The sequence below is a fragment of the Sciurus carolinensis genome, chromosome 2, assembly GCF_902686445.1.
Source record: "Sciurus carolinensis chromosome 2, mSciCar1.2, whole genome shotgun sequence".
Lineage (NCBI taxonomy): Eukaryota > Metazoa > Chordata > Mammalia > Rodentia > Sciuridae > Sciurus > Sciurus carolinensis.
This window is the reverse complement of record NC_062214.1, coordinates 199,263,004-199,286,781: the sequence shown is the minus strand read 5'-3', so window position 1 is coordinate 199,286,781 and position 23,778 is coordinate 199,263,004. Positions and strand designations below refer to the sequence as shown.

General features: G+C 66.0%; 1 protein-coding gene across 2 annotated transcripts; it reads left to right on the top strand.

Annotated features, from left to right (window-relative positions):
- The first annotated feature begins 1,737 nt into the window (after positions 1-1,737).
- Positions 1,738-22,883, top strand: Jag2 (jagged canonical Notch ligand 2). 2 transcript variants are annotated; one of them, XM_047540342.1, is made up of 26 exons: positions 1,738-1,840; positions 2,060-2,410; positions 8,966-9,023; positions 10,431-10,682; positions 10,759-10,819; positions 13,736-13,866; positions 13,957-14,076; positions 14,227-14,340; positions 14,569-14,682; positions 14,831-14,944; positions 15,026-15,072; positions 15,168-15,341; positions 16,154-16,304; positions 16,392-16,544; positions 16,618-16,731; positions 16,880-16,993; positions 17,071-17,184; positions 17,280-17,396; positions 17,782-17,809; positions 17,883-17,968; positions 18,494-18,607; positions 18,679-18,794; positions 19,154-19,402; positions 19,913-20,044; positions 21,207-21,363; positions 21,507-22,883. In XM_047540342.1, exons 1-26 carry the CDS (start codon positions 1,781-1,783, stop codon positions 21,986-21,988), a joined length of 3,723 nt encoding a protein of 1,240 aa, XP_047396298.1. In that variant the 5' UTR covers positions 1,738-1,780; the 3' UTR covers positions 21,989-22,883. The 2 variants fall into 2 exon arrangements, with proteins under 2 accessions (XP_047396298.1, XP_047396299.1); XM_047540343.1 differs by lacking the exon at positions 14,831-14,944.
- Positions 22,884-23,778: the final 895 nt, after the last annotated feature.

The window sequence follows — 23,778 nt, the reverse complement described above, 5'->3', positions numbered from 1 at the left end:
AGGCATCCCCACTGGGAGCTTCCTTCTGCAGGAAGTGACTGAAAGGCTCTGGACACAACTTGGAATCCCAGGGGTCTCTGTGTGTGGCAAGGCCTGGCTTGTGTCTTGCCCCCTACCCAGACTACTCACCTATAGGCTGGAGACTTAGGGAGGGTGGAGTCTCTGACAGCAGAAACAGAGGCTGTGGTCATGGGGCACTCTGGCCCTCTCCTTCAGGGACCCTGCTGGGGCAGGGGGGACAGGTGGATGGGTTGTGGGGGGCATTCCCAGGTGCTGGATCCCCAGGGCAGGCTGCTAGGAACAGCCTAGTGAGGCAGGGCAGCACCTCTGTGCCCACTTTCCTCTTGACAGCCCAGCCCCTGAATCTGACTGGCATCAGTGCTTCCAAGTCTCCTGCTCCAGGAAGCCCCCTGGCTGGCAGTGACTTGGTCCAGGCAAGGGGCAGCACCATCAACACCCATCCCAGGGCCCAGATATTTCGGGAGCAGTCAGGGGGAGAGGACAGCCCAGCTGTGGGTGTGGGACCAGGAACGTTCCTCGGTATGGGGATATCCAACCATCACAATGACCACAGCCCCTGGAAGGGGTTCTGATCAGTGGAGGAGAGGCTGTTTGGAGACAAGGAGCCCTTGGTGTTGACCTTGTGTAGAAGGAGCAGAGAGGTCACCTAGGGAGAGTGCAAGGAGGTGATGGCAGAGGGGTGGGACACAGGGCTCCGCAACAGGGCAGCAAGAGGATACTCTTCAGACAGCCCTCTGGACGTGTACCCCCGGCCTTTGTTCCCGTTTCCCGCCTCCCAAGCCAGGACCTCTGATCTGGACGTTCCTCGAGGGCATGGCCTGACGACCCCACGCCAGTGCGGAGCTGGGCACATAGCCTGCGCTCAGAAGCGTTTATGAACGGTCTGTTCCACCCGCGTGCCTCGCCGAGGGGAGGGCCGGGCGTCGGAAGGGAGCAGCGCCCTCTGCAGCCGGCATGGAGAAGGCAGGAGGGATGAGCGGGGTAAGATTCCCTGGGGAAGGGGGTGCACAGCCGGGGCCGCGCCCGCCCCGCGTGGAGGCCGAGAGGATTTGCGCAGCAGGCGGCATCTCCTCTGGGACCCGCAATAGCGCGGCGGCGGCGCACTGATGGGAGGGGACCACGGCGGTGACCTCAGGGGGCGCCCCACCTCCTGCCTCCTGACCCCAGGGGGAACTCAAGCGCAGCCGAGACTGCCTTGCTGTGCTGATCCCTCCTCGCTGGGTCCGGGCAGAGGCAAGGGCGCAGCCCCGCCGCCCCGCTGACCCACTGTCCAGCAGCCCGCCGCCCAGAGAGCAGGCCGCGCCCTCCTCGCCTTTAAAGCCCTGGGCGCCCCCCAGCCCCCCCGGCCCCACCCCGCAGCGCGGCCCCGCCCCCTCATGCATATGCAGGTGCGCGGGTGACGAATGGGCGAGCGAGCTGTCAGTCTCGTCCCGAACTTGTTGGCTGCGGTGCCGGGAGCGCGGGCGCGCAGAGCCCAGGCCGGGACCCGCCGCCGCCGCCGCCGCCGCCGCCGCCGCCGGGTGGAAGCCGGGCCGGCCGCCGGAGCGCGGCCGCAGCGAGCCGGAGCCGCCGCCGCCCCTGCACGCCCGCCCGCAGCCCGCGCTCCCGGCGCTGCGCTCGACCCCGCCCGCACCGCCGCCTGTGCCGCTGCCGCCGCCGGCGCTTGAAGGGCGGGCGGGCAGGCGCTGGAGGCCGGCGCGGCGCCGGAGCGGGCGCGGGCGGCGGCGGCGGCGGGGCCGCGGGCGGGGTCGAGGCGGCGATGCGGGGCCCGGGGCGCCTGCCCCGGCGGCTGCTGCTGCTGCTGGCACTCTGGGTGCAGGTGAGCCGGGCGCGCGGTGGCGAGGGGCGCGGACAGGACGCACCGGGCCGCCCCTCGGGGCCCGGAGGGCGCCTCGGGGCCGCAGCGGTTCGGAAGCCCTCGGGGCTGCGCGCGGCGGCCGGGGTGGGGGCGGGGCGGCGGGGCTGCCCCCCACCGGGCGCCTGGCGGGCCGACCCCGGCCCGCGCCTCCCTCTGCTCCTCTCGCCGCCTTATTTTTAGGCGGCGCGGCCCATGGGCTATTTCGAGCTGCAGCTGAGCGCGCTGCGGAACGTGAACGGGGAGCTGCTGAGCGGCGCCTGCTGTGACGGCGACGGCCGGACGACGCGCGCGGGGGGCTGCGGCCACGACGAGTGCGACACGTACGTGCGCGTGTGCCTGAAGGAGTACCAGGCCAAGGTGACGCCCACGGGGCCCTGCAGCTACGGCCACGGCGCCACGCCCGTACTGGGCGGCAACTCCTTCTACCTGCCGCCGGCGGGCGCTGCGGGGGACCGAGCACGCGCGCGGGCCCGGGCTGGTGGCGACCAGGAGCCGGGGCTCGTCGTCATCCCTTTCCAGTTCGCGTGGCCGGTAGGTGCGCCCCTTCCCCACGCCCTGTTCTCCCCGCTCGGCGCTCTGCGCCCTGCACGGCGCTCCAGCACCTGCGGCCCCGCGGGGTACGGGCCGCTTGCGCCCAGACGGGGCGGGGCCGGTAGGGGGCGCCCCGCGGTGGGGCGTCCCTAGGCGCGTGCTCTGCGGGCCGATCCGCGCCTGGCCACGTGGGCGCGCAGGGGCCGCGGGGCCGACGAGCGCGGGCGCGGGCGCGGGGTCGCGGCGGGCGGAGCGTCCCGCGTGCGCGGCGGCCCTCGGCGTGTGCCTGCGTCGCCCCGCGCGTGTCTGTCTGGGTGGGGAGGCGTGAGGCGCCCCGGGCCCGGGCAGGCGGCGGAGGCATGTGCGCTGCGCGTGCTGGGGCCGGTCTGGGGCAGGCCCTGGCGGAGCCGCCCCGGGCCTGTGGCCAGCCTGCTCCCGCCCTGCAGTTTCCTGGATGCCCGGGGGCACGGGCGGGCGCCTGGGACCTGGGTCGGGAAGGCCTAATGCATGTGTGTTGGCGGAAGTCCTGCTGATGGGATAGAGATCCCCAGGAGAAGAGTCCTGGGGCCCCAGTGCTGTGACCCTCCCTGGTGCCTCTGTTTGTGGGTGTTTTGATTTTATTGTTTTGGAGGGTGGGAAGCTGAGGCTAGGGGGCGTCCTGTCTTCTTTGGGGTTGGCCAGAGGCAGGAACCCCGGCCTGGGCATCGTGGGCATGCTTGGTGGAGGATGTGGGGATATTCCGCTTTGGTGGGAGACAGGCCCTTGCCTATGGCTTCCTTGGGCGGTGGGGTGCAGAGGGCTGAGGCAGGGAGACTTCTGGTGCTTGACTTTGTTCCATTTCTGGCACCGGAACTTGTAGGTTCTTATCTGCTTGCTCGCTGTCTGCAGGCCTGGAATTGACTGGGGTCAGGAACTGGAATGGTTGTGAATAGGTCTTTGCTTGTGGAGGAACAGAGCCTGGGGCAGCTGGGGCCTGTGATTAGGGAATGGATGAAGCAGGTGCCCGGTGACTCAAAGGCCTTTGCTGACTGTGGACTTCTGACTGGCCTAGCCATGGGGAGGCATAGGCGTGTGTCCACCTGATGTCCTGGTCTTGGCTCTCCACCCTGCCCTGGTGGTGCCCTGGGTAGCATCTTCTTGTCTCCATCTTCGCCCTTCCTTGTCCCACCACACCGGGAGTGCCTGCCTGCCACAGCCCCTCTAACTCTCCCCTGCCCCTCAGCACCCTGGTGTTCCTTGACCCAAGGCCCTCAGGATGGGAAACGTGTCCCCAAGATGGAAAAGGTCAGGGGCAGGCATGGGCAGGGCCCCGGCCGTTACCACCAGCCCAGCCCCCCTCGCCCCCACAGTGCGCACCAGGCAGGTCTGAGCAGGGCCCGCAGCCTGTCATCTGCGCTTGGGCTGGGGCCAGCACTGCTCCAGATCGCTACCTGAGGATGTGTTTTCTGCTGGAGTTGGCAGCAGTGGCGTGGGGGCAGGGAGGCCCTGGAGGAATGTGACGGGCCAACGCGTGTCCCCGTGGCTCTTTGCCCCACCAGGCGGCCAGTCTGTGTGGGATGGGATGGGCAAGCCCTTGCCTTCCCTGGGGTCTGGGCCTGGGTCTCAGGCCCATCTCACCTCCTGTCCTACTGCTCCCAGCTGGTTCCCTCAGTGCCCAGGAGGGCTGGGGCCGTGGGGTAGTGGTGTGCTTGGAGGCAGCTCTGCTCTCCCCTCTCCCCTCCTGCCGTGCGACCTGGCCGCCAGGCCTGGAGCTGGCACGGTGATGCCAGCACCCTGGTATTTCCGCTCAGCCGGCAGCAGCCCTGCGGCTACGCTTCTCCAGCTTGCCACAAGTTCAGTTCTGTCCCGTGAACTGGGGTGCACTTGGAATTGAGGTGGCCGCTGGAGCAACTGGCTCTGAGTAGGCAGAGCAAGGGCTGTCTAGGATCCCAGAGACTGAGGCAGGCGCTTCAGCCTGGAGGGTGGGCCAAGGTCCTACATAAGACCAGTGGAGACCCCTGGGGTCCCGGGAGGAGTGGACGTGAGGTTAGCCTCTTGAGAAATGAGACAGCGGTGGAGGGTGCCCGGGAGCTGCTTTGGACGCTGCCGGTGGCCTTGCTTGGTGCTCTCTGTGGCCTTGGCTCCACAGTGGTCTCAGGCTCATCCTCAAGTGGGTGGGCCTGGGTTCTTGGATGTGGAAAGGTGTGACCACCCCCAGCTGGGTGTCCGTGTGTGGGGGCTGTCCAGCCTCTCTTGGCTCTGCCCCAGATGCCCCTCGGAGTTTGGTATCACCCTGGCTTGGCCTGGCCTGTGGCTGTCAGGTGTGCTCATTCACAGGTGTGGGTGTGTGCTCTGAGTGTGGCAGTGGCCAGAAGAGGGTGTGAAGAGGAGCAGGAGGTTTCCTGTTGGGCCTTGTGGGTGGTGGGATGGGGCTGGCACCTGTTGGCTGAGGCAGGTACAGGGTAGTTAGTAGTTGGCTATGACCTGGGCAGCCAGGGCCCACCCTGCAGAGGGCTGGCAAGGGAGAAGCCTTGGCTAGCCTACCTTTTGGACCCAAGACCCCTGTCCAGAGTGAGACCCTGTTCCCCAGTCTGCTTCCTTGGAAGGGGACCCCTCCTGGGGTGTGTACTGCGGGTCCCAGAGGGCAGCTGCATCTGGTGGCATGGTAGATTGTGGACACCAGGCAGGTCTGGGGTTGTAGGGAGAGCCAGGGAGGCAAGGACCCTGCAGACACCTAGGAGGGCCTGGGGCCCAGTGTTCTGTGGACTCAAGGAGCTGAGATTTGGGGTTGTGAGCAGTTTGGGTCTGGCTGTCCTCACCAGAGGCGGATGCAGCAGTGCTTTCTACTAGGACCTTAGGAAGGGCACCCAACTTGGGCGCTGCTGCAGCCCCCGGCCTGGCTCCCCAACCCTTCCCTCCTCCACTGGCTATTCAAAGAAAGCCCAAGAGCCATGGTGTGCTTAGGAGTGGGAGAGGAGGACTCCTCAGGGTTGTCCCATGTAGTGGGGAGGGGCTTTGTGGCCCGTAGGGGCCATGAGTGCCAGGGGCAGGGCTGGTGGGTGTGAACACAGGGCCCAGCCCCACTGCATCCAGCTGCCATGGAGGCCTAGCCTTCTGAGCCCTGAGCAGGCCTGTGCTGGGAGGTGCACCTGGGCAGCCCTTGGCAGGTGTAAGCTCCAGGCTGCCCCTCGCCTTGCCTGAAGCTGGGGGCTGGTGCACCACTGGCCTCTTCCTCACCCTGTCCACCTTGAGGGCCTTCTCTGCACACAGGAGTGGTGGGGGTGGGGAGGGCACTGCCTTGTCCCTCTTATACCTTTTCAGTTGAGACTAGGAGCCCTGGTCAAGGGGAACCCAGGGATGGCCGAGCACTGCTTTGCACCTGGGCGGGGGAAGGGCTGCCCAGTCAGTAGGGGATTTGCAAATGGCTGGGGCCTTTCTCTGTGTCTTGAGGGTGCAGCTGGGGAGCAGGTGGGTTGCAATAGATGGGCATGCAGTAAGGGTTTGTTGGGAAGGGATCATGGCTCTCAGGGAGCTTCCCGGCTGCTCCGTGGTGTCTGGACTGAGTGGGGCATGGGCCGGGCCAGTGTGGGGTCCTGGAGAAGCCAAGCCAGGGCCTGAGCTGAAGGTGGTGGTACTGACAGAGATCCCTAATCACCAACCTTAGCTGGTCCCCAACCCCAAATGGTCCCTGTCCCCATGCTCAGCCTGAATTGGGCCACCTCCCTCCTCATAGCAAGTATCTGGGACTTGGGGGTGTGAGGGGCACCCAGGGAAGGCTTGGGTGGGTCTTTGGAGCCTGGGGTGGGGGGTTGCCCCCTCCCCTCTCCCTTGGGTGACAATGGCCCAGGAGGCCTGAGTCTCTCCAAAGCTCGGGTTTCAGGAAATGTATCTGCTGAGAGCTCCTGGCGCCGGCACCTAGTGCTGTACTCTGGGGGCCAGTGGGGATGCGGAGAGAACCAGGTGGAGGCTTGGACCCGGGCTGTGAGCCTGGAGGCCATGCTGGCCTGGTGCCTCTGGCCGTGGCCTCCGTGACACATCTGACCCTATGTCTGCCTCTACCCCACTAGCCCATGCGTGGGCCTCGTCAGGCCAGCCCACGGGGATAGGCAAGGCAGGGCCATCAGGCATGAAATGCTCCAACTGGGTGAACTCTGGAGGCTGGGTTGGGAGGATGCTCTGGGTTCTTCCTGCTTGTTGGGGAAACGGGGCAGGTGAGGTCTCAGATCTGTGCCCAGCCCACCCAGCCCCCATTCCCTGCTGGTCCTGAGTCCCCATGGGTCCCTAGCACAGCAGGAACTCAACACCTCTGTCCAGTGCCATTGTTCTTTCTGTCCTGTAGGGTTTGGTGTTGACAAAACCCAGCCCAGGCCACGGGCTGCTGGCTGGAAGCACGGGAATGAGAGGTTGATATTTGCAGGGAAGGAAACTGAGTCCTGGAGGCAGGCGGGCGGGTGGGGGCCAGGAGCTGGGAGGGCCCAGCAGGGCCTGGCAGGTGGGCTGAGGTGCAGGTGCTGCCCCGCCTGCCAGCTCAGGTTCTCCCTGGATGACTTCCTGCCGCCCAGGTGTAGGGAGCCCAGCTGGCGGGCGGTGGGGCCCTCTCGGACGGCGGGCGGGCAGGCGGGCGGGCGCATGTCCCTGTGGGAGTGTGTAACTGGAGCCCCAGGCTCATGCGAAGGTGGCAGTAATCCTACCTGGGCGACTGGCGTGGGTTTCCTGGGAGCTGGGAGGAGTTCCCTGCTCACCCTGCAGCCCAGGTGTGGCCGGAGCAGCTGAGCCCTGGCTGTGGGCTTGGCCTGCTTGGGTGGTCTGTGGCCCTGTCCTCTTGGCCATGGTGACTCCCAGTCCTGCCCGGTGACTAGAGCAGTTCTCCAGCCATTGGTCGCAGACCCCCAGTGGCCTCAGTTTTGCTGAGTGTTGGTGACAAAGTCCGAAGTAGACCCAAGGCCCTCCGTGCATGGCATGCTGCTGGACACCCGCAGCCCTGCTGTGTCCCTCCTCAGAGCCCTGCTGCGTGGTCCTGCTCACGCTGCTCCTCACTGCCCTGCAGTCCCTGTCCCCAGGCCCCCCGCCTGCCTGGCCCTGCAGATAGTCTTTGCCCTGGCCCTGTGCTCCGACCTCCAGGACAGGAACGGTCTCTGGCATTGGTCTGGACTGGTCTGTGCTTCATGTGAATGAGCGCAGGGGACAGCAAAGCCTGGAGGACCTGGAGGCCTCGCTGCCCCTGGAGGTAGACAGGACTGGCCAGGCAGAGGTATCCAGGTGTAGGCCCCACGGTGGTGTTCCAGACAGGCGGGTGGTGGCGCTTGGGGACTGCTAGGGTCCTGTGGGGGCCGGAGGCCTGTGGCTATAGGGAACCCGGTGAGAAGGGCGGCTGCCGGTGCCTGGCCTGGGCGGGGGGCTGGCAGGCATGTGGAGGAGGGCGCTGGCCTGTGGGAGGGTTTAGAAAGACTAAAATGTAGGACAGAGGGACCTAGTGACAGCCCCCTGGGGCCAGGGAAGCTTCTAGAAGGCCAGGTGGTCCCTGCTTCTGGCCGTGCTCCCAGATGTTTGTGGGTCTGGCGCCTGGTGGAGGCAGGTGCAGGGTGGGCACCAGTGCAGGTGTGGTCAAGTGAAGCCTGAGGTGTCCTGTTTGAGGTGGCACCCGGCAGGGCTCCCCAAGTCCGGGCTGGGTGATGGAGGCTGAGTGTGATTTGGTCTGGTGGGCAGTGAGTTCGGTGGGCTACGTTCTCTCGTGCCAGGCAGGTGGGTGTGGGTGGCAGACTTGGGGTCAGCGTCAGTGGGAGGGTGCAGGGGCAGTAGGGTGTGTGGCCTCCCCAGGACAGCCAGGCTGCAGGGAGAGGGGCGTCTTCCCAGATGCCTGATGCAGTGTCCCTTTGGTGGCAGACCTGCCATCCTGGGGGCCCTGGCCCAGTGGAGCCGGGCTGGCCCTGGGGTTGCCCTGAGGACCTGACTGGGTGGTGTGGATGCAGCCAGAGGGCAGCGCAGCGGAGCAGTGCGGGTTCCCCCTGCAGGGCCAGGGCTGCTGTTGCCAGGGTGACTGACAGCAGCTGCGCCCATGGCTGGGCAGGAGGGCCAGATGCTGGGGCAGCTGTGGTCCTGTCTGAGTCTGTGCCGGGTAGACCCAGGGCCTCTTGGGCCTCAGTTTCCTCATCTGTACCTGCCCAGACTTGGAGTGGGTTCTGCCCGTTTGCCGTGAAGCTGCTGCTTGGCAGGGCAGCACCTGAATGTGGGCCTGGGGGGCAGCAGGGTGGGCAGCTGGTAGTGGAACCTCGAGTGTCCGGCCGCCGGGGTGTCCCCACGTGGAGCACTCCTGTCCTGGCTGCCTGCTGGGCCGGCCTGTGCCACTGCAGCCGGTCCCCTGCCTCGCGTCAGCTCAGGGTGGGCTGGGCATGGGCCTTGGGGGCTCCAAGCGCAAGGAGCCTGAGCTGGTGTGACCAGGAGGGGTCTCTTCTTCAAGCTGAGATGGGGCCTGAGGGTGCCGGGCAAGGGGCTTCTCAGCTGGGGAGGGGGCCCGGGCCTGACGGGGCGTGTGCTGCCCTGCGGCCGGCAGGCGGCTGACGGCCCCTCTGTCTGCAGCGCTCCTTCACCCTCATCGTGGAGGCCTGGGACTGGGACAACGACACCACGCCAGATGGTGAGTGAGCCGCCGGGCGGGCCTCAGCCGTGGGGAGGCCCGTGTCTGTTGGGACAGAGGCTGGTGCTCCTGGAGGACCTGTGTGCGGTTTCCTTTTCTCGATCAGCCTGCCAGGAAGCTCTGCCGCCTTTGTGCTTTGGCAGAGCTGGGTGTGCACTGTTCTCCCCGCCCCAGCTTCTTCAGCACCGTTCTGTTGGACGTGTCCTTTTGGGGCCCTTGTCAGGGACGTGGTGCAGTGGAGCACCCTCAAGCAGCTCCCTCTGGTTTCGTGGCCCTCTGTCCAGGAACGTGGGACCAATGGCTGTCTCCTCAGGGTGGCACATGAGGGTCTTGGCCCTGTGGTATGAACAAGAGCCTCACAGGCGGAGGGCCAGCAGGCCCGAGAGCTGGAGGTGGGATGGCGCCTGGCATCAGAGCAGCCATGCAGGGTCCCCATGGTTGGGGATGGCAGGGTCACAAGGCCAGGCTCCAGCCTTTGCCTGGTGCTGCAGGGCTCAGGCTGCCCTGAGAGGATAGGCAAGGCAGGCAGGGCCAGGTGTGGCCAGGCTGTGGGCTGGAGGAAGGGGCTGTGGGTGGGGCAGGCCTGCGGAGGGAGGGCCAGAGACTGGTGCAGTTCGGACATTCTGCACTGGAGGACCTGCAGGCAGTGCTGTGTGGGCAGCTGGGTGCCCAGCCAGGCCAAGCCCCAGGGCCCACACTGACGATGCTAGGGTCGTGTGGAGGCTGGGATCTCAGGTCTGGGGTGGGTGGAGGCTCAGGCAAGTTTATCGGGGTCCTTGACAAGGCTGGCTGGGCTCGGGGTTCGAGGCCAGGCTGGGGTGAACTGGCCAGGGGACTGATGACTCCAGGGCTCTCTTGAGGGCCAGCTGGGTTCTGCAGGGGTCCTTGATGCAACCTGGTGTGAAGACACAGGGAGAGTGTCATGGAGCTGTGTGCCGCCCCCACCAGCTCAGGGTGCCCCGCCCCTGCAGCTCCCTCTAACGCGAGACCCAGCTGTGGGCTCCTGGCTCCCTGTGTCTGGTCCAACACAGGCTGTTCTAAATGGCAGCTCTGGGGTAGGAGAGAGGCCGGGGCTGGACACAGTGCCAGTGGGTACTGGCACTGGGGCAGTGGGGCTCAGGTGTAGGCACCTGGGCTCCTTGTGGCCTTAGCTGCTGTCCTGGCAGGCCCCACCCCATGGGTGTGTGGTGCACGTCCAGGGGCCGCAGGAGCGCGGGGTTGACTGGGACCAGGCAGACACTCTGGGCCCCGAGCTTCCTGCCTGACCGGGAGTGTCCCCAGCTGTGGCACATCTGTGGCTTCCTCTGTGCCCCAGCACCTCCAAGGCCAGGAGCTGGTTGGGCCCTTTGTGCTTTCCATGGGGCGGGAAGGGCGAGGCACAGCCGGCTGACTCTGCTGCCCCCCAAGAGGAGCTGCTGATTGAGCGGGTGTCTCACGCGGGCATGATCAACCCCGAGGACCGCTGGAAGAGCCTGCACTTCAGCGGCCATGTGGCGCACCTGGAGCTGCAGATCCGCGTGCGCTGCGACGACAACTACTACAGCGCCACCTGCAACAAGTTCTGCCGGCCCCGCAACGACTTCTTCGGCCACTACACCTGTGACCAGTACGGCAACAAGGCCTGCATGGACGGCTGGATGGGCAAGGAGTGCAAGGAAGGTGAGGGCCCTGGGTAGGGTGTGGGGCGGGCCGCTGGGCGGGCCGCTGCAGCTGTGCCCTGCTCCTCTGTCCGCAGCCGTGTGCAAGCAAGGATGTAACCTGCTCCACGGGGGATGTGCCGTGCCTGGGGAATGCAGGTGAGCCCGCCGGCCCTTCCCTGTGACCGCCCAGCCGCCCCGGGAGCGCAGCACGCACTTGGGCTGGGCTCCTGCATCGGGCCCATGCTGGGGTCAGGCACCTACTGCCGAGATGGGCCGTCCCACCCTGCGAGGCGTGTGGCCATCCAGGGCCTGCGGAGTGTCTGGTGGTGGCCCTGTGGGACAGCAGGGGCCTGGGGAGAACAGCCAGACGGTCATGCCATCAAGGGCCAGAGGCCTCAGAGCCACCCACAGACCAGCAGCCTGCAGCAAAGAAGGAGCACCGTGGGCCAGACCTGGGTAGGGATTGCCAGTGAGGCCGGGGAGATGGAGGGGCCGGCATGACAGAGCTGGAGGCCTAGGAGGCTGTGAGGGTCAGGCTGCTGCAGATTGTGGCCAGGGGTGGCGGTGGGGTGACAGCCAGGGGAGGTGGCGGGGCAGGCCAGGTCTGCAGACTTCCCAAGGGCCCCCATTTTTTTTTTTGAGGTACTGGGGATCGAACTCAGGGCCTTGTGCTTGCGAGGCAAGCACTCTACCAGCTGAGCTATCTCCCCAGCCCCCAAGGGCCCCCATTTGGAGGTGGGTTTGATGTACCCATGTGGGTGGGTGGGGTCAAGAAGGACCCCCAGCCTTGTGGCCTGAACCCGGCAGGGGGTGACTGGGCAGGGAAGGCCAGCAGAGGAGCAGCCGAGGGGGCGTGGAGACGGAGGGCTAAGGAGAGGCCTTCCCCAGAAACGGTGCCAGTGGCGCGTGGCTGTGGTCCTGGGGCTGGGAGTGCAGGGCAGAGGCCAGCAGCAAGCCCCTCATTGCATGGAGGCGCACTGGTGCCAGGGCTGGTGTCAGGTGCGGGCCGCAGAGACGTGACTAGGTGAGGGGCGCACTGGCTGGCCACTCTCACCCGGGTGCTGGAGGAGGCCCTGGGAGGCTGTTGGAGTGGAGGGGCTGCAGGTTGGTAGGAGGCTGTGGAGTGGGGCTCCAGACCTCCTTGGAAGAGCTCCCCCTAAGGGCGGGGTGCACTTCAGGCCAGGACGCTGAAGCAGGAAAGGAAGGCACCTGAGGTCACTCTGACTTTGCAGAGGGGAGCTGGGGGCTTGGAGCTGGGCTGGGGGTGGGGACGTGGTTGCCTTGGCCTGGAAGGTGGAGTGGGGGCCCCGCCCAGTCCCAGGGAGGGGCACCAGGCTGCGGGCTGTCCCTTGCACACACTGAGGGTTCTAACTAGCTGGTGGTCTCAAGGCCCTGCAGGGAATACAAGGGGCCCTGGCCCAGAGGGAGCTGGCATCCTATGAGGGGCACAGGAGCCACACCCAGGGTGGAGGAGGACAGTGTGGGGCAGGGAGTGGCCTCTTGGCTCGGCCTTGTGACCTGTGATGGAGGTGGGTGGGGACTCTGGGTCAGAGCCTGGGCTTGGCCTCGCTCTCCTTCTGGGCCCTGGGTGCAGCGCTGCACCTCGACGCCTCTACCAGTGTCCCTGGGTGGTTGGTAGCTGCAAGGCCTGAGTGCCCCTGCTGGGACGGGGAGGAGGAAGAGCCGCCTGTCCCCTCACCACCTCAGCATCGGGGCCAGTAGGTGAGCCCCACCCACCCTCTCGCTGGCCCCGTGGGTGAGGCAGCTGCTTCCAGCAGCCCAGGGCTCAGGTTTCAGCGGAGGACACTCCCCTCCCCAGCCGGATGCTGCGGAGATGGCTGAGCCTTCCTGCCGCCTCCCCAGGCCCTGGAGCTGCTGGCGGGAAGCAGCGGTGGCGTGGGCTGCCCCGCCCAGGGCTGAGAGCTGAGAGCGTGCCCTTGGGACCCGCGAGGTCTGGGCTCTGAGCCGGGCCCTGCGCTCCCTGGCTCCCTGGCGGGTGAACCAGCCACGTCACGGCCCCACCCTGAGCCTCATCTCCCAGTGTCACCTGGAGGGAGGACGCTGGGTGGAGCCCAAGGCCCCATCACATGCCAGTGCATACGGGGCTGGGCCCTGGAGCCCCCTGCTTCCAGCCTCAGTTTCCCAGCCGGGAGCCTGGGTGAGCCGGGCCATGCCCTCCGTGCTGGAGGGCAGCTCAGGAAGGGCTGTGGTCTTTCCTTTTATAAAAATAACTCCTGGCGGGTGCCGGCGTGGAAGTGACGTGACCTGGACGTCATTCCCGTCCCACAGGACGTGAGTGTTGTAGGAAGGGGCCCTGGAGTCCCGCGGGGGCCTGGAGAGCAGCCCACTGGGACCTGGGGCGTCTGCTGTAGGACACTGGGCACTTGGACCTGGTGGCTCTGTGCCGCCCACTCACCTTCTGAAGGGCTCACGGAGGGGCAGTGGTGGGCAGCAAGGGCAGAGCCTGGCCTTGGCGTCCTACTCTCAGAACCAAGGACCCCGTGGGGCCGTGGTTGGAGCTCCTCTTCGGCCAGCAGCCATCCCAGCGAGGGCTCCAGCAGGGCCTCCCGGGCACCTGTGGGCCTCGGTACTCCAGAGCTGCGCTTTATGGGCTTGGCTGAGGGACAGGCTACTGCCCTTGAGTAGCAGCAAGGTCACGTGCAGTGCCCAGGGTCACACAGCCAGGGTGGGCAGAGCCCTCTCCTGATGCCTGGCCAGCCTGCCAGGCCCCAGTTGCTGCCGCCAGCCCTGACACACCTGGTGAGTGGGAGCTGTGCGCGCGCCCGGCCTGCAGGGCCTTCCTTTGCCGGCGCCTGTGCCGGGGGCTGGCTCAGGGTCGAGTCCCAGAATAGCTCGGGGAGGAGTGACGGGACAGCTGGGGGCTGAGTGTCCATGGCCAGCAGCCGGGAGTGCCTGTGGCAGTGGCTGGCCTGCGGGTCCCTAACCCCTACCTGGCTTGGAGCCGCTCTGGTTCAGAAGCCAAGACCGCTGTCCCCAGGGTGGCCTGCATGACTGTCCACTTCTCAGCCACTCTCAGCCGTCGCTCATGGGACTCACGCCTTGGCCTCCCAGGTGCAGCTATGGCTGGCAGGGGAGGTTCTGTGACGAGTGTGTCCCCTACCCTGGCTGTGTGCACGGCAGCTGCGTGGAGCCCTGGCACTGTGACTGCGAGACCAACTGGGGTGGCCTGCTCTGTGACAAAGGTAGCCTGGGGTGGCTGGGGGTGGAGGCCAGGCCCCAGCTGAGAGGTGGGAACTCGGGGTCTGTCCCTGAGGACCTGCCCTTGTCCCCAGACCTGAACTACTGTGGCAACCACCACCCCTGTGTCAACGGGGGCACCTGCATCAATGCTGAGCCTGACCAGTACCACTGCGCCTGCCCTGATGGCTACTCTGGCAAGAACTGCGAGCGGGGTAGGCTGGGAGGCAGCCACGAGCTCGGGTCAGGCTTGGGGCTGGCCCCTGGGGAGCACTCCTTGGGCTTGGGCTTTGTGGGCCTGGGGAGGAGCCCTCGGCAGTGGGGGGGCCTGGGTGCCACCTCCCACCCCCACTTTGATCCTGCAGCTGAGCACGCCTGTGCCTCCAACCCCTGTGCCAACGGGGGCTCTTGCCATGAGGTGCCATCCGGCTTCGAGTGCCACTGCCCGTCAGGCTGGAGTGGGCCCACCTGTGCACTGGGTGAGTGCCCATGGGTGTGTTTGGGCTCCAGTCTGGCCCCCAGGGACCTGGGGAGAGGACAGCACCCTGGAATGGGGGCAGAACGAGTGGGTCCACACACGTGGACGTGGATGCCGTGGCCGGGGGACCCGGTGGCAGGAAGACCCAGGCGTGTAGCCCTGCTTCCCACCAGGGGCCCTACCTCCCCACACAGACCATGCCACACGCCCCGCCTCTCCACCTCCGCAGATATTGACGAGTGTGCCTCAAACCCGTGTGCAGCAGGCGGCACCTGCGTGGACCAGGTGGATGGCTTCGAGTGCATCTGCCCTGAGCAGTGGGTGGGGGCCACCTGCCAGCTGGGTAAGGGCTGCCCGGGGCCACATGCGCATGGACATCAGGCTGTGCATGTGGCTGCTGTTGCTGCTGCTGCTGCTGGGCTGCGGGCGCTGGGTGCAGGCCGCGGCGAGCAGGTGGGGCCCAAGCCCCACGGCTCCCTTCTCGTTCACAGATGCCAACGAGTGTGAAGGGAGGCCGTGCCTTAATGCTTTTTCTTGCAAAAACCTGATTGGCGGCTATTACTGTGATTGCATCCCGGGCTGGAAGGGCATCAACTGCCACATCAGTCAGTATGGGTGGGCGGCGCAGGTGGGTGGGACTGGGGCGTACAGGGCCCCCGACCCTGACCCTGACCCTCTGCTCCTAGATGTCAACGACTGTCGCGGGCAGTGTCAGCATGGAGGCACCTGCAAGGTAGGGCACTGTGCCAGCCGCCCCCGGGAGGCGGAGTGTGGCCTGGGCGGGAGGCTGTGAGGCACTGGCCTCACCACCCTGCCTGCTCCGCCCAGGACCTGGTGGACGGGTACCAGTGCCTGTGTCCCCGTGGCTTCGGAGGCCGGCACTGTGAGCTGGAGCGTGACGAGTGTGCCAGTAGCCCCTGCCGTGGGGGTGGCATCTGCGAGGACCTGGTGGATGGCTTCCGCTGCCACTGTCCCAAGGGCTTGTCTGGGCTGTTCTGCGAGGTGAGGCCTGCTGCTGGCCATGCTGCTGGCTGTGCTGCCTGGGGTAGGAGCAGCTGCCTGAGTGACCTGCAGGGTCTGCCTTGGGAGCTCCCCAGAGTGGCCTGTTTCCCGTGCTCCTGAGAGCCTGGCAGGGTGGGGTTGGCCTTAAAGGGTCAGTGAGTTTGGGCTCCTTTGGTGCTTGTCTGACCCATGAGCCTCTTCCTGCAGGCAGCCCAGGAGCCCCATCTGATGGGAGAGCAGCCTGAGAGAGGGTTCCAGGTCAGGGTAGGGTGCCTGGGTGGGAGGGGTGTCATGGGTGCAGCGGGCCCTGAGCAGGAGTCACTGTCCCCTGGAGCCCTTGCCCTCCTCACTCCCTAGACCCCTCCTGCCTTGACCCTGGCCACATCTGCCTCTGCTCTGGCCTTTGTAAAGAGGCTGAGCCTTCTGCCCAGCAAAAGCCTGGCCTAGGTCAGCAAGCATGGAGGTGACCTGCTGTATTGGCTCTAAGGACGCCTGGCATGTGGGGTCAGGAGCTGGCCTTCCTGCCAGCAGGAGGAGCTGAGGCCGGATGCCGTCTGTGGGAGGCAGAGGAAGCTGGGGCTGTGGAGGCGAGGGGCTGGGAGGGGCCTTGGGACCCACAGGTGTTTCCGTCCAGCTGACCGCCAGTGTGGTCTCAAGCAGGCGGCCTCCCTTTAGGCTCTGGCCAGCACTGCTCAACCTGGGGCTGTCTGGTCATTCAGGTGGAGCAGTGGCCTGGCCTTGGGGATCCTAGGGATCTGTCTTCAGGCGAGCAGTTGGGCTGGGGTTTCACACCAGCCCTACCCCGGTCGCAGGTGGACGTGGACCTCTGCCAGCCAAGCCCCTGTCTGAATGGTGCCCGCTGCTACAACTTGGAGGGTGACTACTACTGCTCCTGCCCTGAGGACTTTGGCGGCAAGAACTGCTCGGTGCCCAGGGTCCCCTGCCCTGGTGGAGGCTGCAGAGGTGCAGGGCAGCAGCCTGCAGGCCCAGTGGGGTCAGGGAGGGGCGAGCCTGGGCATGGCTGGCCTGACTGCTGTCCCTCTGCCACAGTGATTGATGGCTGCGGCTTTGAGGCGGGGTCCCGGGTGCCTGGCTCCAGGCCCTCTGGTGTGTGCGGCCCCCACGGGCACTGTGTCAGCCAGCCCGGAGGCAACTTCTCCTGTGTCTGCGACAGCGGCTTCACGGGCACCTACTGCCACGAGAGTGAGTGCCCCCTAGGGCTGGGCCGCAGGGCGGGCTGGGCCCCCGCGCGGGGCTCACGTGCCCTCTCCAACAGACATCGACGACTGCCTGGGCCAGCCCTGCCGCAACGGGGGCACCTGCATCGACGAGGTGGACTCCTTCCGCTGCTTCTGCCCCAGCGGCTGGGAGGGCGAGCTGTGCGACACCAGTGAGTGCGGCCCCGCCCTGCCAGGCCTGGCCCCGCCCCCAGGCCCCGCAAGCCCACGCCCCGCCCCGGCAGGCGGGCCGGGTCCTCGCCAGCTCTCGGTCCCTTCCCAGCGCCGGTGCTCCCCGCTGACCGGCGTCCTCGCCCCCAGATTCCAACGACTGCCTCCCCGACCCCTGCCACAGCCGCGGCCGCTGCCACGACCTGGTCAACGACTTCTACTGCGCCTGTGACGGCGGCTGGAAGGGCAAGACCTGCCACTCGCGTGAGTGCGCGGCCGCGGCTGCCCGCGGGGACCCTGCCCTGGCCAGGCCTGCCTGTTGAGCCGCCGTGTGCCCGCAGGCGAGTTCCAGTGTGACGCCTACACTTGCAGCAACGGCGGCACCTGCTACGACAGCGGGGACACCTTCCGCTGTGCGTGTCCCCCCGGCTGGAAGGGCAGCACCTGCACCATTGGTGAGGAGCCTCGCTTGTACCGTGTGCACAGCCACCCAGCGCCCGCTGCCCCACCTCAGCTGGGGTCTGAGCAGGCCCCGCCTCCCTCCCCACAGCCGAGAACAGCAGCTGCCTGCCCAACCCCTGCCTGAATGGGGGCACCTGTGTGGGCAGTGGGGACTCCTTCTCCTGCATCTGCCGGGACGGCTGGGAGGGCCGCACCTGCACGCACAGTGAGCTGCGGCCCCCGGGTTGTGAGGGACGCTTGCCTGTCCGGTGGGGCGGGCCCATGGAGGGGGGCCCACGTGTTTCCACCAGGCTCCCAGCCCTGCCCCCACCCGCTCCTCCAGTCCTCTGCCCACACCCCAGGCCCTTCCCCAGAGCTGCTACCTCCCCCTGCAGCTCAGGGCTCCTGCTCACAGGCCCCCTTACTCCACCTCCTTGGTGACCCTGCCTGGACTCCTGACTCCTCTCCAAGACTCTCCTGCCCCACAGCCTGGGGGGGCTGGTGTGGACAGTATCTGTCTGCCCTTGAGCCCGGGCCCCCAGGCCTGGCGTGGAGGCCTGCTGGGCAGGTGGGTGCTGGACCAACGATCTTCTCTCTTTCCTCAAATCCAGACACCAATGACTGCAACCCTCTGCCCTGGTGAGTGGTAGCCCCAGAGGTGGGTTGGGGGCTTCAAGGGTAGGACACCCTGATGCCCACCCTCTTTCTGCAGCTACAATGGCGGCCTCTGCGTAGATGGGGTCAACTGGTTCCGCTGCGAGTGTGCACCTGGTTTCGCGGGCCCTGACTGCCGCATCAGTGAGCAGCTTGGGGTGGCCGGGTGGGCGCAGGGCATGGGCTGCAACCCTGGGAGCCCCTCAGCCAGCCCGGGTGTCATGGTTGGAGACCTAGATGTCCACATCCTGCTTCTCCTGAGCCACTTGTGTGTCCTACCTGGTCCAAGGGCATGCCCTCTGAGTGCCGAAGGGTGGCCCCACCCTGGACCAGCGGAGGGTTGCGGGAGGCGGGGGCCGTCAGGGCATAGCACAGCCTGCTGCTGTTCAGCTGTGGCCCAGAGCTGTTGTCCACTGGGGTCCATGCTGGTGGTGGGGTACCCTAGGAAGGGATGGAGTCTGGGGGCTCCTGTGCACCCCGTGGCAGAGGCAAATAGGGGACAGTGGGTGTGGGAAGGCCTTAGGTGGGCGAATGACAGTGGCAGCCCCTGTCCCAGCCAGGCTGCTACAGGCAGGTGACCCAGGGCTGCTCCCCTGGACCCTCCCTGGGTCCCAGGCCCTGCTTGGGTGCCAGCCTGTTGCCCCTGAGCGCCAGCCGCTTTCTTTGCAGACATTGACGAGTGCCAGTCCTCGCCCTGTGCCTACGGGGCCACATGTGTGGATGAGATTGATGGATATCGCTGCAGCTGCCCGCCTGGCCGAACTGGCCTGCGGTGCCAGGAAGGTAGGCCTGGTGGGGCTCTGCTGCACAGGGCCGGGCCCGGACACCCCTGTGACCCTGCCCCTTTCCTGCAGTGATGGGATTTGGGAGGTCCTGCTGGTCCCGGGGCACGCCGTTCCCACATGGGAGCTCCTGGCTGGAAGACTGCAACAGCTGCCGCTGCCTGGATGGCCACCGGGACTGCAGCAAGGTGGGGCCCCGCTGGGAGTCTTAGGCCTCCTGCCCTGCCCTGCGTCCTGTGGGTCTGCTGAGATGCTGACCCTGGGCACCCTCGATCCCAGGGCTTCCTCTAAGACGCCAGGAGGCTGCACTGGGGTGGGTCGAGGCCTGATTGCACCTTACTCTGAGACAGGCCCCAGCCCTCCGCTCACAGCTCGGGAAACAGGCTTAGCCTGGCCCCACCGGGCCGCCTGCACCAGTGGACAGCTTTCTGAACTGCAGTGGAGTTCAGCCTGCCCCCCTGGGGCCTGGGTGGTGGGGCAGGGCCACATGGTGGACCTGCTGACCAGCCATCTGTTTCTGTCTCTGTGGTGTCAATGCCTGCCCCAGGTGTGGTGTGGGTGGAAGCCCTGTCTGCTGTCTGGCCAGCCTGCCACCCTGAGTGCCCAGTGCCCACCTGGGCAGCAGTGCCGAGAGAAGGCCCCAGGCCAGTGCCTGCAGCCACCCTGCGAGTCCTGGGGGGAGTGTGTCTCAGGGGAGCCCCTGCCACCCAGCACGCCCTGCCTGCCACGCTCCGGCCACCTGGACAACAACTGTGCACGTCTTACTCTGCGCTTTGACGGTGACCAGGTGCCCCGGGTGAGTGTGCTCAGCCCAGGGGCTGCCTCTGCTCCTGAAGGGCAGGGAAGCCATGGCTTCCACGTAGCTGCCTGTGGGCTCAGGTGAGGGGCCACGGCTCGGGGGAGGCTGGGAGAGTGGGTCCAGGCTGGGCTTCCTGTTTGCCCAGCTGTCTGGGTCCTGGACCACGGGTCATGGTGGGCTGCACTGGTCTGGTTGTTGCCTGCAGTTTTGTGGATAGTTCTCCTTCCTGCTGAGGTCCTGCCCTAGTCATCCGGGTGCCTGGAGCTGACCTGCCCATCCCCCCAAGCCCTTCTCCCCCCCCCCCCCCCCCCCCCCCCCCGGGGTCTATAGGTGGAGTGACTGCCCCAGGACAGGGTTGGGAGGCAGGGTGGTGCCTCCTCTTGTCTGCTCTGCTCCCCCTGGTGGGTTGCAAGGTATGTCCCACCATGAGCTGCTGGCCAGCTGAGGGACAAGCAGCCTCAGGTCCTGGGCCCCCAGACCCTGCTCACCTGCTGCCCATATTCCCAGGGCACCACTGTGGGCGCCATCTGCTCTGGGATCCGCTCTCTGCCTGCCACGAGGGCAGTGGCCCATGACCGCTTGCTCCTGCTGCTTTGTGACCGGGCCTCCTCAGGGCCCAGTGCAGTGGAGGTGGCCATGGTGAGTGTCTCCTGTACAGGCCCAAGCCCCAGGGGGACCTGGGACATGCCACAGTCCCATAGAACCAGGCAGACTTGAGGGCAGAGCAGTGGGGACTCAGCCTGGGGCTGGATGGGCATCCACCTGGGGACGTCCACCTGGGGAATGGTGGGAGGGCAGAGGGCAGAGGGAGTGAGGGTAGAACCAGGATGTCCAGGATCGGAGTGACTGGAGTGGCCCAATGACTGAGGGAGCCATGGGGTCAGCTTCTAGGGGTCCAGAAAGCAGGGTGTGGGCTGTGGTCTCTGATGTGAGGGAGAGGTCCAGAGCAGAGGTCCACCTGAGGGGGTCCACAGGGGCTTGTCTGTGGGTTTGGAGGGGGTCACTCTGGTGGCATGGAGGGAGTGAACAGTCTCTGACTGGCCCAGGTCTCAGGCTGGGCTGGGCCTGGGCTGCAGAGGCCGCGCTGGGTGGAAACGGGTTGGGGGCTGGGTCAGCAGGTAGCAGGCTGGGCCAGGTCTGGGAGGGGCAGCATGGGCAGTGATGGCCAGCACCCCTGGCTCAGCTGGGCAGCAGAAGTCCTTTCCTGAGTCTGCTGTCTGAAGTCATGGAGGTTAGGGCTGTTGGGCAGAGGGCCCTGGTGGGGGGCACGTCCTGGAAGAAGTGGCCTTCAACTGGCAGTCAGATTGGCCAAGAGGAGTTATCACAGGCAGGGGACACCAAACAAAGGGGGGGTAGCCTTGGTGCTTGGTGGAGGGACAGTGGTTAGGGAGAGGGCATGGTGGAAAGTGTCTTGCGGTGCAGGCTGGATGCCAGGGTGGTGTGTGGGCAGAGGTCAAGGCCTGGGGACACTGCTGGTTTGCAGAGCACTTGGGGGGCGTGGCCAGCAGGGTGGAATTGGGGGCTGGGAGTGGATTGAAGGGGCACCCCTCCCCGTGCAGAATGCAGGGACAGTAAAGGGCTAGCCCAGGCCACACCCTGCCGAACCTGCCCAGTGGGTATGTCCCCACCTTAGCACCTTTTCCCATGAGCCCCCCACAGGGGAAGCCTTGGGCCCCAGGTTCCCCAGCCCTCACCGTGTGCTGCACAGCCCTGGTCATGGCGCCTCCTGCTGGCAGCCTCCCGTGCAGCAGCCTAGGCCTGGGCCGGCTGGGGCAGGCTTCAGGGACATCTTATGCTGCAGTCCTTCAGCCCTGCGCGGGACCTGGCCGACGGCAGCCTGATCCAGAGTGCTGCCCACGCCCTTGTGGCTGCTATCACTCAGCGGGGCAATAGTTCACTGCTGCTGGCGGTCACCGAGGTCAAAGTGGAGACGGTCGTCATGGGTGGCTCTTCCACAGGTGAGCAGGACCCCCAGACCCAGGGAATCCTCCAGGCAGACCCGGCTCAGAGGCTGGGCAGGGTGTGGAGCCCCCAGCCCTCTCCTGCAGAAGCCTGCCCGAGCGGCGGCCGGCTGCGGCTCCTCAGCCCCTCCCTCGCCCAGGTCTGCTGGTGCCCGTGCTGTGCAGCGTGTTCAGCGTGCTGTGGCTAGCCTGTGTGGTCATCTGTGTGTGGTGGACACGGAAGCGCAGGAAAGAGCGGGAGAGGAGCCGGCTGCCCCGGGACGAGAGCGCCAACAACCAGTGGGCCCCGCTCAACCCCATCCGGAACCCCATCGAGCGGCCCGGTGGGGGCCCGGGTGGCGGGGGCCACAAGGACGTGCTCTACCGGTGCAAGAACTTCACACCGCCACGCAGGGCGGGAGAGGCACTGCCCGGTCCCGCAGGCCACGGGGACGAGGAGGAGGACGAGGAGCTGGGCCACAGAGAGGAGGACTCCCTGGAGGCGGGGAAGTTCCTCTCAAGTAAACTCACCAAAGACCCCGGCGGCTCGCTGGGGGGGCCAGCCCTCTGGGCCTCAGGCCCCAAAGTGGACAACCGGGCCGTCAGGAGCGTCACGGACGTGCCCCGTGCTGGCAAGGAGTAGGGCGTACCGCCCACTGGGCCGGGACCCAGGACCCTTGCCGGAACCCTGCCACCTGCCGGACCATGGGAGGCCAAGACCATGTGCATAGTTTCTTTATTTTGTGTAAAAAAAACCACCAAAACCAAAAAAATGTTTATTTTCTACGTTTCTTTAACCTTGTATAAATTATTCGATAACTGTCAGGCAGAAAACAACCGAGTATTCTCAGATAGTCGCTATTTTTGTAAAGTGCGTCGCTCGCTGTGTAGCGGGAGAGCGCAGGGCGTGTCCCCCAGGTGGGTGGCCTTTGTCACCAGAGGCTGTGCGCTGTTTACAGGACCTTCTTTTTTATTCCTCACTTGGGTTTCTCTGTGGCTCCAAACCAAAGAGCCTGAGACCCGTGGCCGACAGTGTGGCCCCTGGCTGTCCCTGGGACCCATGGCCAACAGTGTGGCCCCTGGCTGTCCCTGGGACCCATGGCCAACAGTGTGGCCCCTGGCTGTCCCTGGGACCCATGGCCAACAGTGTGGCCTCTGGCTGTGTGGCTCCCGGCTGTCACTGGGACCTGTGGCTGTTGGTGGCGGAGGCCGGTGGGCAGAGCTGCCGCGCTGTGGCCGGCCGTCTGCCAGCCGTCCCTGCCTCCCTGCCCGTGCTGCCCAGCGACCCTGCACTGTGCTTTCAGAAGTGCCCTTCCCCGCTGCTTGGTTTCCCCTCCTGGGACGTTGCAGCACTGACGCTTGTGACAAGTGCCTTCACACAGACCCCCGCAACTGTCAGCGTTCGCTGTGGGCGCCAGGCCGCTGCCCACCTGCTGGCCCTGCCCCCTTGTGAAAGTGCATTTCTGTACATATGTACATATTAAATGAATCACTCTGTATATTTGATTTAATAACTTAAACGTTTTGGCCTCCCCGTTCTTTGGGTGCTGTTGCTTTTTTATTCGGAGTCAAAGCAGAGAGGCCCAGGAAGGTGGGGTGTGGGCGGGGTGTCAGGCTAGGCGGCCCTGCTGGCCTCAGGTCCTACGGGCGGCCCTGGCCTGGAGCACCTTGGTGCCCTGTGGTGGTTGGCGCAGGCCTGGTTGAGCACTCCTGGAGGGTCTGGGTGCCTGGCGTCCCACCTGCTGAACAGCCAAGAAAGGCTGTATGAAAGTGTTTGGAATCTAGCAATGAGGAAGCATTCGGGTCCTAATGAGTGTCCGTGCTGAGTCCGACGGAAGGAAAGCCCAAGGGAGATGCAGCAGGTGACGGTGGCTGAGTGTTGGGCTGACCCAGGGCATCGCCCAGGTGTGCACAAGCTATTCTGCCAGCTGCGAGGGGCAGGGGCTGGTGGAAGGTGAGAAGCAAAGCCAAGAGCCATGGCCAAGGAAGGAGGAAGCCCACAGGAGCCGGGGAGAGGGATTTCTCGGTACAAGTTGTCGGGTGACCTGACCTGCTGGTGCTGTTAGGGTGATTCTGGACGTCTGTCCTTGGGCCATTTCCCTGAATTCTTCAGTGATCCACGCTCACACACGTGCTGGCCTGTGTCCTCCTGCCAGCCTCCTCACTGCAGCAAGGCCAGGTGTGCAGGGACAGGCCTGGGAGCTGGTGGGGGCCTTGCTCACTGATGGCTGGACCCAAGCTAAGCCCTCCTCCTCTCTTGTCCCCAGGGCAACCAGGCAGCCCAGTGGGAAGTCTGCGCCCGAGGAGTTGTGGTCTATGCCTTGACGTGGTGCACACAAGACCTACTTGCCCACCACCAGATTGGCCCCAAATCCCCCAAGCCTGGAGTTTCCTTGTAAACAGTGTTTACCTAACTTGGGGTCCGCTAGGTGC